This window comes from Gymnoscopelus microlampas (genome assembly GCF_963454915.1).
Source record: "Gymnoscopelus microlampas genome assembly, chromosome: 18".
In the NCBI taxonomy this organism is placed as follows: Eukaryota; Metazoa; Chordata; class Actinopteri; order Myctophiformes; family Myctophidae; genus Gymnoscopelus; species Gymnoscopelus microlampas.
Genome location: NC_139955.1, coordinates 38,359,280 through 38,374,064, shown reverse-complemented (window position 1 = coordinate 38,374,064; position 14,785 = coordinate 38,359,280). Strand labels below are relative to the sequence as shown.

The following is a 14,785-nucleotide window of genomic DNA, read 5'->3' as shown; positions in this document are numbered from 1 at the left end:
GAATGTTGACCCCTGAGCAAGCAGGAAGGCTCTATTAGTTCAATGGTAAAAAAAAAAAAAAGAAATCAGCATTTGCGCAGGAAACTTGGTTCAAATCTGGGGTAGAAGTTACATACAGTAGTGCAGCTTTAATACACGTCATGTCGGGATACACTCGCTAGTGTTAAAGTGGTCAATCTTTTGGAAAGTTGTGTTGAATGGAGCCATTTCTAAAATGCTCTGGAAAATATTCCTGTTGATTGACCTTATTGTTTTCCCCAAGTTCTGAAAACATTCAGTTTAAGTAAGGGTTCAAGTTCAATATATTTAAGCTGAGGTTTTTCAAATGATGGCTATCATTTCATTATGATTTAGCAAGTGAATTATGTCTGATTTACATCAGTTGCATCATGACTGGGTGTCTCACTCGATTTGATCCTTGTGCAATAGCCATTTTCTAATACGAAGACCTCAAAGTGTAATATTAAATATTTTAAATTAGTCAGTGGATTCTTCCCTTGAAGAAGTCAACAAGCCAAGTATAGACACAGACGTGTGTCTTTATTAGATCTGGACCTCAATAATTAATAGCATGAATTAGTAATGTAAAACAATCTTTCAAAAATGCAGTTCAGCACTTTCACAGCGAGGAGCAGGAAACATTCCCCATAGTGAAGAACAACAGACATTACTCTGATGGTGATGACATTGTTCTTGGTCTGTTAGGCTACTTGGCAGTGTCTAAAAGTGGGCTAGGGAATAGCTCTTGCGATTTGAAAGAATTAAAAATGATTTTGTTTCAAAATTATTTTACCACTTTGTTTCCCTATCAAAAGTCCAAAACCCTTTCTGCCCTCTGCATGAACCATGTCTCCACATCAGACCATGTTTCAAGTTTCCATTAGAGGGCGGAGCTGAAACATGCAGACTTCCCTTCAGAATAGATAGTGAAATTCTGTTTATTAATTGCATCGGTCAAATGAGGAACAGGCAGCTCTGGACGCCGGCTCTCCTTCATGGCTGTAACTCAGAAATTCCCCAGTAAAATCAGCTCCATGGTGGCTTTGAAGTGACTCCTTTGGTTCCAGCCAGCACTCTGATTTAGTGAAACAGACCAGAGGCCATGCCTATAGCCGTCTTTACTCTCAGCCGTCATGGCCAAATATGGGTCAAACAGAGTGCATTGCTGTGTGTGCGTGCGTGCGTGCGCATCTTTCTTGTTCACCTCGGCTCGCATGAACTGAAGCCTCTGGTCCCCAGAGAGTGTGGCAAACTGCAGCGCAAACTGCTGTACACTCAGTTTCAGGCACAGGTGGACCATAATTGGGGCCAAGCACAGGCTAACTCACTCCGCTGGCGGGTTGGCTTTCTCATGTCCCTCGTACAGTGCTCCGTAGCTCTGCTGCTATGGAGCCCTGGAGCAAAACGAGACGGCCACCAAACCTCTCGGGCGGCGGGCCTCCAAGCGGCAACCCTCAGGGGCCTAACGACCACGTGACTGAACATGGAGAGTAATCAAAAGGAGAAAGCTTCAGCTACAGAAGACCAACTAAAGGGCTACGAGCATCTGCCAAAGGGCAAGCAGCAGGTGGGAAGTACAGTAAAAGGCAAAGTGCAGCTATAGCGCGTAGGGTTTCACCAGAATTAAAATAATAATAGTCGTTTTATGTGGTTGCACAGACGTTTATCATGTTCTTCTCATGTAAACATGCTCACCTAACCAAACAAAAAACATGAACAAATACATTGCGTGTCTGAATTCAACGCTGTGGCTGATGTTTGCCGTTGCCTGTATACAACACCTATGGTGCGTATGCGTGCATGAATGGGTGCACGCGTGCACGACAAACATGCGCATTGATTTAAGGGTCCCGGTTTGAGGGGCTGAATATAAAAAAGGAGGATTGGCCACCCTAAGCTTGGGAAAAGCCTAAAGGGCCACAAAAGAACCAACACACGCCGTAAGAACATTTGATTTATACTGAGAATGATGGGCGCTGACACTTGGATCCATATTCATACAGGTACAGGCATGCAAATGGAACACATTCATCACCACATGCACTCATGCAGACTATAGGAGCTTCTAATTATGCTTTTACTGTCGATACACTGTACCACTGGGTCTATGTCGGTGGCAGAGATTTCCCTATGGCTTTGAAAAGGGAAAAGCATGTGGGTGAGGCGGAGGGTGGAGCTGACGATGTGGAGCAGCCCGCAGCTGAGTAACTCAGTGGTGTAAAGTAACTAAGTACATATGGATTGTACTTTTACTCCACTACAATTATTTGAAAACTTTAGTTAAATAACCACATCAACCGTATATACATTTCGGCCATTTTTACATTATACATTTGAAAATGGCAGATCTACAAGCTCACAATGTGAATGTGTCAAATGCGACGCGACGCATTGTGAGCTTGTAGATCTGATATTTTCAAAAGATTTTTATACAGTTTATACATTTGAAAAAAGTGTGAGAAATGGGACGTTCTGCATAAATCAGTATTGATACTTAAACTTAAGTAAAACATGCGAGTACTTTTTCCACCACTGGATAAAGTCCTCGTTTCAATGAGCGCTTCATTATGTCACACAATTACCATCCCAAGCTCAGTCGCTCAGGCTCGCAGCCAGAATCCAATCTCCTGATCGTTGCATTTCATTACCATGACGACGATTTGGAGGAGAAGATGAGACAAGAAAACACGCCTGCCTTGATCATTGAGTTTACAGTATGTCCCCAGTCTGAACACAATCCTTTAACTTCAGTTTAAGGTCAGTGAAGAGCAGGCATGAACTCTGACATGTGAGCGTACATATGCCTGCTGTGATAGGCGATAGGCTTCATGTACTAGACAAGGTTGTGTTGTATTTGCGCAACTCTCACTGCATTTCACCATGACTGTAATCCAACAGAACACAAAAAGGCAGTGATTTAAAGTACGTTTACATCGCACTCCTGTGCTGGAGGCCTACGTGAGGGAGTGTCCTCCTCGGTGATACACTGCAGTCCGTCAAGCCCTTAACAGACACATCAATACCATAGTTCAATCCCTCTCACTATCAGAATTCCTGCTAGGGCCGCGTTTCACGGAGACTGACAGGAGGCGATCCGTGCTGATATCAGATCCGACACATGAGATAGACAGGGGGGCTGAATACAGAGTGGCTAGGAGGCAGTATAGTGCTCAGGAGAATGGGTATAGACGCTGACTGTGATCCATATGGATTCATGTTCCACGGAGGGGCTCAATTCCACTGGTTTATAGCCGAGAGTGCCACTGGTAGTAGTCTAGTAGACGATTCACATTCACGTCCAGTTGCATTATTTTATTCATTCAAAATTCACAGTTGTGTGTGAATGGTGAAGTTCTCATATTTTAGAATGATCTTGCCCGCAGAGAAAGACTTGATTGACTTGATATTAAATACGCACAAGTAGGCCAAGCGTTCCGAGCTTGTAGATTGGCTAAATTTAGCTACTTTTGTGTGACACTGTCATTCATTGATTTCAAAATACTCATCACCACCTACAAAGCCCTCAATGACCAGGCTCCCCGTAGCAGATCTAAGCTAAAAAAGTAGCAGATCTACAAGCTCGATCTAAAAGTATCTAACAGATCTAAAAGTAGCAGATCTACAAAGCGCCGCGTTTTGAGCTTGTAGATCTGCTGCTTTCGCTGCTTTTGAACTTGAATCCTGAAAAGTAACAGTTTTGGACGTATGAGGTTTCCACCCAAAAAAAAAGCAAGTCTGGGGAAAGCAAGTCTGAAAAGGTGGGTTTTGAGGGAGGCTTTGAACACGGCAAGAGTGGGGGCAGCTTTGATGTGATGAGGGAGTGGGTTCCAAAGGGTGGGGGGCTGCAACTGAAAAAGCCCTGTCACCCCAGGTGTGTTTTTTTGTTTTTATGGGTTAGTCCTTGAGGTTTGCATCACCTGACCTGAGGGAGTGGGAGGGGGCGTGGCGTTTTAGGAGGTCAGCCTTTGAGATGTAGTGGAGTAGAGATTATTGAAAATTGGAAGTACTCCAGTACAGTAAAAACTACCTCAATATTGTGCAGTACTTGAGTAAATGTACTTAGTAGTTTAGTTTCCACCTCTGCCTGGTACAGTACAGTGATGATCCCTAAGGTTGTCAGGGAACAGAATAACTCATGGTGACAGGCAGGCAGGCACACTGTGCTACCCAGGACCAGGTAAACCTGGGAGGAAGAGGCTGTTGTTGATGCCTCTTGATGCCCCCGTGGGGGTGACGAGGAAGAGGAGGAAGAAGAACAACATGTGGGCTGAGCAAACATTTTACTCTCAAACTTTTTTTAATTTTGCGCACCCTTAACCCTTTAAGCCCGGGAACGCATCTGTGTGTCGTTTTAATATTTCTTTGGGCTATTCAAAAATGTTTTAAAATAGTGAAAATGTATATATATATATTTTTTTAAAGTGAACATTTTTAACTCGGTTACAACTTCTGGGGGGTCCCTGGAACAACATATTTTGAGATGGGGGTCCACGGCCAAATACATAAAAAAAAAAAAAACTTAGAATTTAGAAGACATTTGCAGAATCCCCCAGAACCAAAGATTTGAGTTAGAAACGTTCGCTTTAAATATATATATATATTCAAAGATTTGCACACATTTTCACGTTTTTTATTTCCAAAAATAGCAGATCTACAAGCTCATAGCGCGGCACTCGGTGCCGCGCTATGAGCTTGTAGATCTGCTCATTTTTGAATAGCCAAAGAAATCCAAAAATGACACACAGATGCGTTCCCGGTCTTAATGGGTTAAATTGAAACCAAGGGCCCAGCATCCGCCTTTGAAATTGATAGGAAGTGACAGTTCATATGATATTGATATGAATTGATGGCCTGTAGTTTCGCTGTAACCCTGCTGGTGTCAGAAGAAATAACTCCCAGTGCAAGCGGGTGGGTTTTTGCCGAACTTTAGACTTGATTTTATTACCTTAATAAACATTGTTATAAATACTATATGCTTCCAGTCGCTAGTTTAAAGTCTTCTTTCAATCACCATGATATGCGTTTTGGTAAACTATGGTCCCATTTGTTTTAAAATTGATGATAAAGTAGGGTATGCTCTAGGAGGGGCGGGATGATTTGATTGACAAGCCACACAACCAATAGCATTCGTTCCCCGCCCCCTGCTCTTGATTGACAAGCTACCCAACCAATCAGTTCCATCACACTTGGAATCGTTTCCGGAACCAGTTTTATCACACTGTCAGAGCTGGCATGTGGACGTCTGCTATACAATTACAATACCGGTGTTTCTCAATTGTTTTAATTTCAAGTACTACGGGTCCGTTGGTTCCATTTGTACACTCTGCAGTTACAGACCTGTGAGGGTCCATTTTAAACCACCTATAGGAATCGTTAAAGGGAACCGTTAAGAGCATACATGGGCAACTGGCGGCCCGGGGGCCACATGTGGCCCTCACTTTCACTAAATGCGGCCCACAGGTTAATATCGGAATACTGATACAGTATATTGATTTCAGCTGTTCCAATTCCAAACATGCAATCATGACCCGCTTTAATTACTTCAGTCTATAGTATTAGTTTAATTACTTTTTTTATGTCCAATGTATTTGTAATTAAGTTCATAAAGTTAACTTAATCATAATCACGATGCATTTGAAATTAAATAAAATAATACTTTTCAGGATTCCAATTCAAAAATACCAAAAGATAATTCAGGATTCCAATTCCAAAATAGCAAAACATAGCAGATCTACAAGCTCAAAACGTGTCACTTTGAGCTTGTAGATCAGCTATTTTTGCTATAGTACGGCATTGATTTACGAAAAAAAGTTAAAATATGGAGGTTTCTGCCCGACAGCAACAATATGCAATGTGGGCCCCTGGAGTGAGTGTGGAAATAATATAGTGGCCCTCTCCATCACCAAAGTTGCCCACCCCTGGTTAACAGGGAATTGTTAAGGAACCGTAATCGTTAAATACCAACGATTCCAATCCAAAGGATCCCTCCCAGCCCTACCAGTGGTACAGTAGGACTGGGGGAGTTGGTAGAAATGGGGCCATCGTGAGCGTAAATCTGCCATCAAGAGTGGAAGCCCATTGTGCTCCCGTCAGCAGAGTGGCATGAGGGGCTTGGTAACATCATTTCTGCTGGGTCCTCCAGAGATGTCAAGCCTCACTCCCACAAGATTAAAGATTGCATTACAAATTAGAACGCATGAGCAGCTGCGCGGAGTTGGAAGCGGCAATTGACTTTGTGCGTTAGCATGGATTAGTCTAAATCATTAAACCCCAGGGCTCGCAATCTGACAGCTAAATGTACATTCCCATGAAGCAAATTCTGCCATTAGCGTTGGCTTGTGGCTAAGCTAATTATTCTTTACAAAATGCGGGGAGAAAAAAAACATTATAGCTAAACACCGAAGGGAATAGTTCAGCCACAGAATGCATATGGGTAAATGGAAAGCAAGCCAATAAACAACAGCAAATTCCAACGAAAGCGGGTAGAATTCTATTAAGCCGTCATCCATATAATCCAATCTATCCAAAGCCGTTTGTGGTTATACCAATAATACCAATGATTGAATGAAACAGCTCTGTTCTGGCCTTTCTGCCGTGGGTTCAACTCAGCTTCATTAATGTCACATCGCAGGTTTACACACGTAAAGGAGGAGTGAGTGAAATTATTCTGTCGTACAAGCGCGGTCATTGCCGTTGCAAGAAATGTGGGCAAGATAGAGAAAGACAGAAACAGACAGTGGTGGTAAAATGACTAACATTCTTTACTTAGTGTAAAGTGTAAAAACAGCGTAGAAATACTCTGTTACAAGTATAAGTCCGGAATTCAGAATGTACTTGAGTAAAAGTACAAAGTATTGGTATCAAGATGTACATAAAGTACCAAAAGTAAAAAGTCCTCATTGTGCAGAATGTTCAAAATGACGTGTCACATCGCGACGCATTGTGAGCTTGTAGATCTGCTATTTTCAAATGGCCAAAATATATATATAGGGCTGAAGTGGTTAGTGTGTTTTGTAGTAAAGTACAATATTTTCCTCTGAGATGCAGTGGAGTAGAAGTAAAATGATTGGAAAGTGGAAATACCCCGCTATAGTAAACAATACCTCAAAATTGTTCTTAAGTTCAGTACTTAAGTAAATATACTTAGTTACTTTCCACTACTGTATGCAAATTGCCATGGGTTCAGCAAAGCAGGCATAACAGATGTTATATCTCACCCGCTTCTCAAATCATTTGCTGACAACATATGGGGTGAGAGGGTGTCATTCAGATATACCTTGGAGTGCTTGGGGGACGAGTTTGTATGTTTTTCCTCGCAAAACAAATAAGAGTCTTATGACCCATTTATGTCACAATTTCTCACCATGCACCCAGCTTTAGCTCATAATAATAATAATACATTTAATTTGTAATGGACTTTTCATTCACAAGGAATCTCAGAGTGCCACATGGTAAACACATCATCAATCATATAAAGTTAAAAATGCAGGGTTTTAAAAACAGATGTGACTAGATGACAATTCAACACGAAAATGCCCTCTGAAATAAAAACTGGGGTGCTCTCAGGTCAATAGGAAGGCTGTTCTACAGGGGCGGCGCTGCCGAGCAGAAGGCCCGGTCCCCCATAGCGTGTAGATTGGTACCAGGGACATCGAGGAGGAATCTGCTCGTAGATCTGAGGGTGCGGGTGGAAATTTGTGGGGGCTTAATTAATTTCTAGGGGTATGGGAGGGGCATGTCCATTTATGCAGTTGTGAGTGATTAGTAGGACCTTGAAGTCAATCCTGGCTGAGACGGGGAGCCAGTGCAGTGAAAATAGGATAGGTGTTATACGATCATGCTTACGCACTCTCATTAGGATCCTGGCAGCGCTGTTTTGGATGTATTGCGGCTTCTGAATATTTTTGCCAGGAATCCCAATGAAGAGTGCGTTGCAGTAGTCCAGTCTAGAGGAGACAAAGGCATGGACAAGTTTCTCTGCATCTGACAGGGTTTGAAGGGGGCGGAGTTTGGAGAGGTTTTTGGAGATGATTGAATGCATTTCTGCACAGATGTTTTATATGGTCATAGCGGGCGACTCTCGGGCGATCGCCGGGCGACATCGTCCAAAAGATAAAGAAAATCCATTTTTCATCGCCCCCCCGCCCACTTCGCCCGATCGCCAGTAGTTGCCGGCTCTCATAGACTTTCTTTATCTTTTGGACGATGTCGCCCGCGATCGCCCGAGAGTCGCCCGCTATTAAAACGTACTGTCTGGGTTCCGAGATTGCTGCTTAACTGAAGGAAGTTGTTGCTTGTCCATGCCGTTATCTCCTCCAGACAGGTAGTGAGACATCACATAGCTGCAGAGGCGGTGGGGGTGGTTTTAATGTACAGCTGTGTGTCATCAGCAGAACAATGGAAAGACATTCCATGTCTGCTGATGACACTACCAAGGGGTAACATGTAGATTATGAAGAGGATATACTGTATACTGTATGCACTCTGTTGGGCTTTGCCTGGGTCTGCTCGTCAAGTTCTCCATGTCTGCCTATGCTTTCCACAGCCAGAGGTGTCACCTACATACAGGAGTGGCAGTGGTCACATCACAGCAAGACATATGTACTGAGGGTAAATTGCATTGTGCTCCAAATCCCATTCCCCAATGATGCTATTGATCAAAAGGGGGACAGCAGTAGCCATAGGCCTTCATATACAGTACAGTAGCATGAAGATGAGGTCAGCACAGGTCATTTAAGACAACAACAAAAAATGGCATGTCAGTGTATTTCCATATAACTCATTGAGGGTGGATGTACTTTGATTAAAAGAGAAAGAAAAAGGCAGTCAGTGTCATGGTTCAATTCTTGTGGGCTGGTTGGTCACTGATGAAATTCATTGTCTGATTGTCAACAACACTAGTGTTCAACTTCAGAGATCCTTCCCCGAGAGGACGATTTCACAGGTGCGAAATTAGAGCAGTGTGTTTCAACAGGCAGAAAACGGTGGGGGGCGACGACGACACACTAACCCTTTCATTTAGTCTGGACACTTCAGCTCAGGAATGACCAATACCATTTATTCACCATTTACCATGTATTGCATAACCATTTACTGCAATAATAACCAATTACTGGAATGATATTGCATTTAGATTTGGCATTGTGACTCTGCTCATGTGATATTACAGATTACCTGCGCATGACAACGGATCTGAAATCACAACCCCCCCCCCAGAGCAGAGCATAAAATATTTTTTTACATGAAGAAAAAAAGTCCCCCCCTTCTCATATGATCAGTGACATACGGAAGGTGTACTCTTAGGCCCGCCCTCTAGGTTTCCTCTTTCACTAGAATGGGGAATCTCACTTCCAGCTGGAACAGAGCGACTTTAATGTAAAGTTAAGACTTGTTAAAGCATTTTCAGCCAATTGATTTCTATTATCTAGAAGTACAATGTCTTGTGAAAGGTGATATATAACCATATGCCATTATAAACTACTACAAGTCACACTGTTTCAGCTGGAAGTGAGATATCCCATTCTAGTGAATGAGGCAGCCTAAAGGGCGGTCCAAAGAGTACACTGGCCGTATGTCACTGATCACATGACCCCGACAATCAATTCTCCAGTTCTAGGCGACATAGAGGGGGGGGGGGGTTTCTTATTTCCACACAACAGCTGTAAGGTATATTATGACATGTCCCTATAATATGTGGTGTATGTGTGCTTTACTTCCTGTTGAGGTTTAGCTGAACTCACTTATTGTGCCGTTGGCTGCCAGTCAGAGTGTGTGTGTGTGTGTGTGTGTGTGTGTGTGTGTGTGTGTGTGTGTGTGTGTGTGTGTGTGTGTGTGTGTGTGTGTGTGTGTGTGTGTGTTAACTGTTATAAATTAGTGACCCATAATAATCTGCTTGTGGATAGTATTGCGCAGAGCATGCATTCACACACATGCATACTAATGCATGCGAGCACGCACACACACACACACACACACACACACACACACACACACACACACACACACACACACACACACACACACACACACACACACACACACACACACACACACACACACACACACACACACACACACACACACACACACACACACACACACATGCATGCAAATGTACATCCTTCACACAGGTTTCCCTTTTGCACAGAAACCACAGCCTGCAGCCTAGACTTCACTGTTTAGTAACCTGTTGACACTCAGAATGTTGTCTTATACATTTAAAACACATTTTGAAACAAGCCTCTTGCCTCTTTCTTTTATCACAAAATGAAAACAAATAGAACTCAGAGCACAACTTTCATTTGAACCTTGTATTTATTGTATAGTTACTATTAGAATGGTTTCATTTTGAACCTTGTATTTAATGTAGTTACTATTAGATCGTTTCATTTCAACCTTGTATTTGTTGTATAGTTGCTATTAGAATGATTTCATTTAAACCATGATGTCTCAATGTTTGTAAGCACATAATTGGTCAATATGGCTCACCTCCAAAACATCTTTAACATCTTCCCATAGGGCCATAGTTCTGTTAAATACAAATCCAATGGCCAAAACACACAAATGTAAAATGCGTTTTATGACTGTACAATTACAAACTGAAACCTGAGTCAAGAAGCTTAACTTTATTGTCTCATCACTGGTTTACATGCTGGGTGAAGAAGTGGGTGAAATCTTATATTTTGCATAAGTTTCATCATTTTGTTGTTATTTAGATAAAGGAGACGCAACGAAAGTGGGGAGCACAGGGAGAGAAGAAACTCAAAAAATAAGATGCATGTCAAAGAGAACCTCTGAACAATACTGTTTTTTTTTCACTTTAACATTATTTTGGATATTTTTTTTATCATCGTTTCAATCTTGGAGAACGTACTGAGAAGAAAAACCATTCACATATTAAAGTACATTCAAAGTACACCTACAGATGTGCCACTTCAAAACTTCACACGTTACTGTTCTTTCCCTGATAGTGCCCTGAAAACGCATTTTTTTCCCTCCCTTTTCTGCCCTTAAAATGCACTGTTTTGCCCCTGAAAAGAAGTTGTCACTACACACCCCCGTTTTTCCCTTCAACAGACATCCATATACATGAGAACAAAAGAATGTGTGTTGAACAAGGTGTCAGACTCATTATGAGGCGAAAGGTGATTTGACCAGTTGCTCAAATTAATTAGCATCATAAAAGCAGTGATCATCAAAATAATTCAGCATTTTAAATGCCCTTCTTTGTCCCTCTTATTGCCCTGGGAATCCCCTGAAAATGTACTGTCTTGGCGATGGCAGGACATGTGAAGTTTTGAAGTGGCACATCTGTATGTCTCAGACTGAGACATACAGTAGGTTTCAGTCTGAGACATAGGCAGCTCTTCAGTGAAGGCTTTCTCCAGCACCTTCAGGATAGAGCTGCGAAATACATCCTTGAAATCCTGACCCATGAACACGTACAACAGCGGGTTCAGGCAGCTGTTGAGAAGTGCCAGGCCGGCAGCTATGTGGATCCCGATGGTGAGCGCATGATACAGTGTTTCACTGTACTCTGTCACCAGAATAATCAGATACATGATGTTTATGGGCAACCAGCATAGGAAAAATGCAGTGATAACAGTTGCTATGATTCTGAAGGAGCGACTTGATTGGCCGGCCAGTGAGCGATTATTCCTGAGCCGGTAGATGATGACAGAATAGCAGGAGACGATGACGGTGAAAGGGACCACGAATCCCACGAGGAAGCGAGTCATGATCATGACCCCAGATTGAAATCCCCACAACTGCTTCGCTTTGTGTATACTGTAGTCACCGGATGGTGCATAGTTGGTGTAGCACCTGATGATGCCGTCATCATGGCCTGAAGGATGTGTGTCCCTAAAGATGAAGTAAGGGGAGCTAAGAGCCAAGCCCAGCACCCAGACAGCCAGACTCACCCAAGATGCCTTTCTGACACTGCGGTGGTTCTGGGCCCACACTGGACACACCACACACACACATCTGTCAACACTGATGACCACCAGGATGTAGACGCTGGCATACATGGTCATGTAGATAACAGCACCGTCCACTTTGCACATGAATTTGCCAAAAGGCCAGTGGCGGTCCAGAGCTACTCGTGTGATGGTCAGGGGCAGGAACGCTGTAAACAGGAAGTCGGCCACAGCGAGGTTGAGGTACCAAATGGTGTTGATGGTTTTCTTAATTTTGAAGCCCGTCACCCAGATGACAATGCCGTTCCCCAACACGCCGAGCACAAAAACCAGGCTGAAAATGACTAGGTACACGCTCTTGAGGGATTTTTTGTATCCATACTCCACATTGTTTTCCGAGAAAGAGCCGTTTCCACTAGACAGATCCATCTCTTTATTGTGATAAACAGCAGTTGTGGTCATAATCTCAATCCTCCTAAAACTTTAAATAACAAAATTAGGTTAATGCTTTGTTTAGGCCTTGTATTATTATACTGAAATTATTTGGTGCCAGGGACCCACATACAAGATCTGTATTGTTAAAATGTTTCATATATATATATATATTAATTAAAAAGCCCCACATGATTTTATTTTTATTTTTTTGGGGGGGGGACCGCAGATGACAGTGAAGTGAGAATTTAAGGACTTTTAAGATCTTTTTTAATACCTCAAAAAGAAAGAAAAGAAATAGACCATGACTGCATCAAGTAATCACCCAACTATACTATAAACACTGGTCAAACCTTGGCTAAATTGTCAAGAAAGAGGCAAAAAAAATGGGGGGAAAAACAGACCTATAAGCTCACAATGCTTCGCAAAGTGAGTCGTTGTGAGCTTGTAGATCTGCTATTTTCAAAAATGTTATCTGTGGAACCGGAAATGTAACGCCTCTACTCCTACAATTGCAAGTGCTTATCAGGGTGGGGGGGTCCCCAGTTCAAATATGATTTTTTGGGGGGGTCACGGCCTGAAAAGGTTGAGACCACTGGTCTATATAATAAAGTAAAAGCAAAGATACCTGTTTAAGTGTTGAAGAGACGTCAGTGTCAGTGTCAGTGTAAGAGCAGTGTCTTGTTCTGTAGTCGGTGAACACTGAGGAGCTCAGAGCAACTTATAGCACCTATACAAGTATACAGGCCCAGCCCTCAGGATGTTCTCTGCTAACTTTTTTTCATCATTTCCTGTTTTAGGGTCAGTGGTGGACAGTAACGGAGTAAATGTACTTGAGTACTTAGGACTTAGGACTTAGGAGTACAAGGACTTTCATGAACGACCTGTTAAAAGGAATTATCCTTATCCTCGAGTACATTTGTAAGAAGGCTGAAAGGTACTGAGTACTTTTAAGCCCACTCCACATCCACACCAATGATTCGCCATTCAACTCCTTGCAACATGCAACTACTTGCAACCACTTGCACTTGTTTTGTTGCAAGGAGTTGCGACTAGTTGCATTGGTGCGGTTTTGCCTTAAAGGTTGGCAATTTCTTTTTCTTCCTTAAAATGCAATTGGCATAACTTCTGCTCTCACACTAGCTGTGTTTCTGGCTTCCACCTCCGCTTGCCTCTTTGTTACAGTACATCTTGTATAGGTGTATAGGAGTGAAAGTATTTAGTTCTAGTTCCTCATCAGTCATTTCTATGTTTTTATAGGTGTTTCTGCAGGCTTTGTATAACGTAGTGGTTCTACAAGCAAGCACATCAGTGCATGCAGTGCAGGTGGTTTCAGAGAGTTACAGTACTTCTCTGAAACAAGAGTTACAAGGTCCTATAAATTCATTGTGAAAACATTACAGCAATTTGTTGATATAAAAATTAAGAAATGTACTTCTACTTATACTTGTACTTTAAGTATTTTTCAAAGCATGTACTTTTGAATACTTCCTCTTATGAGGACCAAGGAAAGTCCTCACAATGTCTATTTCTCAAACTCTATTATACTTGTGGGGATGTCTCACACACACACACACACACACACACACACACACACACACACACACACACACACACACACACACACACACACACACACACACACACACACACACACACACACACACACACACACACACACACACACACACACGCAAATGAATGCTTGCACACTTGTACATCCTTCACACAGGTTTCCTTTTTGCACAGAAACCACAGCCTGCAGCCTGTAACCGCCTTCCATTCCGACATCTCACCACTCCGACAAGTGGCATCCGCGTGCGGTTAGGGTTAGGGTTAGGTATAGGGTTCGTTAACGTCGGAAAGGCGACATGTCGGAAAGGCGACATGTAACCCCTGCAGCCTAGACTTCACTGTTTAGTAGCCTGTTGACACTCAGAATGTTGTCTTATACATTTAAAAACACATTTTAAAACAAGCCTCTTTCTTTTATCACAAAATGAAAACATAGATAGAACTCAGAGCACAACTTTCATTTGAACCTTGTATTTATTGTATAGTTACTATTAGAATGGTCTCATTTTTAACCTTGTATTTAATGTAGCTACTATTAGATTGTTTCATTTGAACCTTGTATTTGTTGTATAGTTGCTATTAGAATGGTTTCATTTAAACCATGATGTCTCAATGTTTGTAAGCACATAATTGGTCAATATGGCTTACCTCCAAAACATCTTTAACATCTTCCCATAGGGCCATAGTTCTGTTAAATACAAATCCAATGGCCAAAACACACACATGTAAAATGCGTTTTATGACTGTACAATTGCAAACTGAAACCTGAGTCAAGAAGCTTAACTTTATTGTCTGATCACTGGATTACATGTTGGGTGAAGAAGTGGGTGAAATCTTATAGTTTGCATAAGTTCCATCAT

The 14,785-nt window shown here is 42.2% G+C and overlaps 2 protein-coding genes across 2 annotated transcripts in view; one reads left to right on the top strand and one right to left on the bottom strand.

Annotated features, from left to right (window-relative positions):
* Positions 1–14,785, top strand: part of glra4a (glycine receptor, alpha 4a) — an 84,770-nt gene that overhangs the window by 18,624 nt on the left and 51,361 nt on the right. The window lies entirely within an intron of this gene.
* Positions 7,568–12,347, bottom strand: LOC311033439 (chemerin-like receptor 1; the record flags this gene model as incomplete). Its single annotated transcript, XM_084040950.1, has 3 exons — positions 7,568–7,675; positions 7,850–7,983; positions 11,336–12,347. The coding sequence occupies 3 exons, from the start codon at positions 12,345–12,347 to the stop codon at positions 7,568–7,570; spliced, it is 1,254 nt and encodes a 417-aa protein (XP_083897076.1).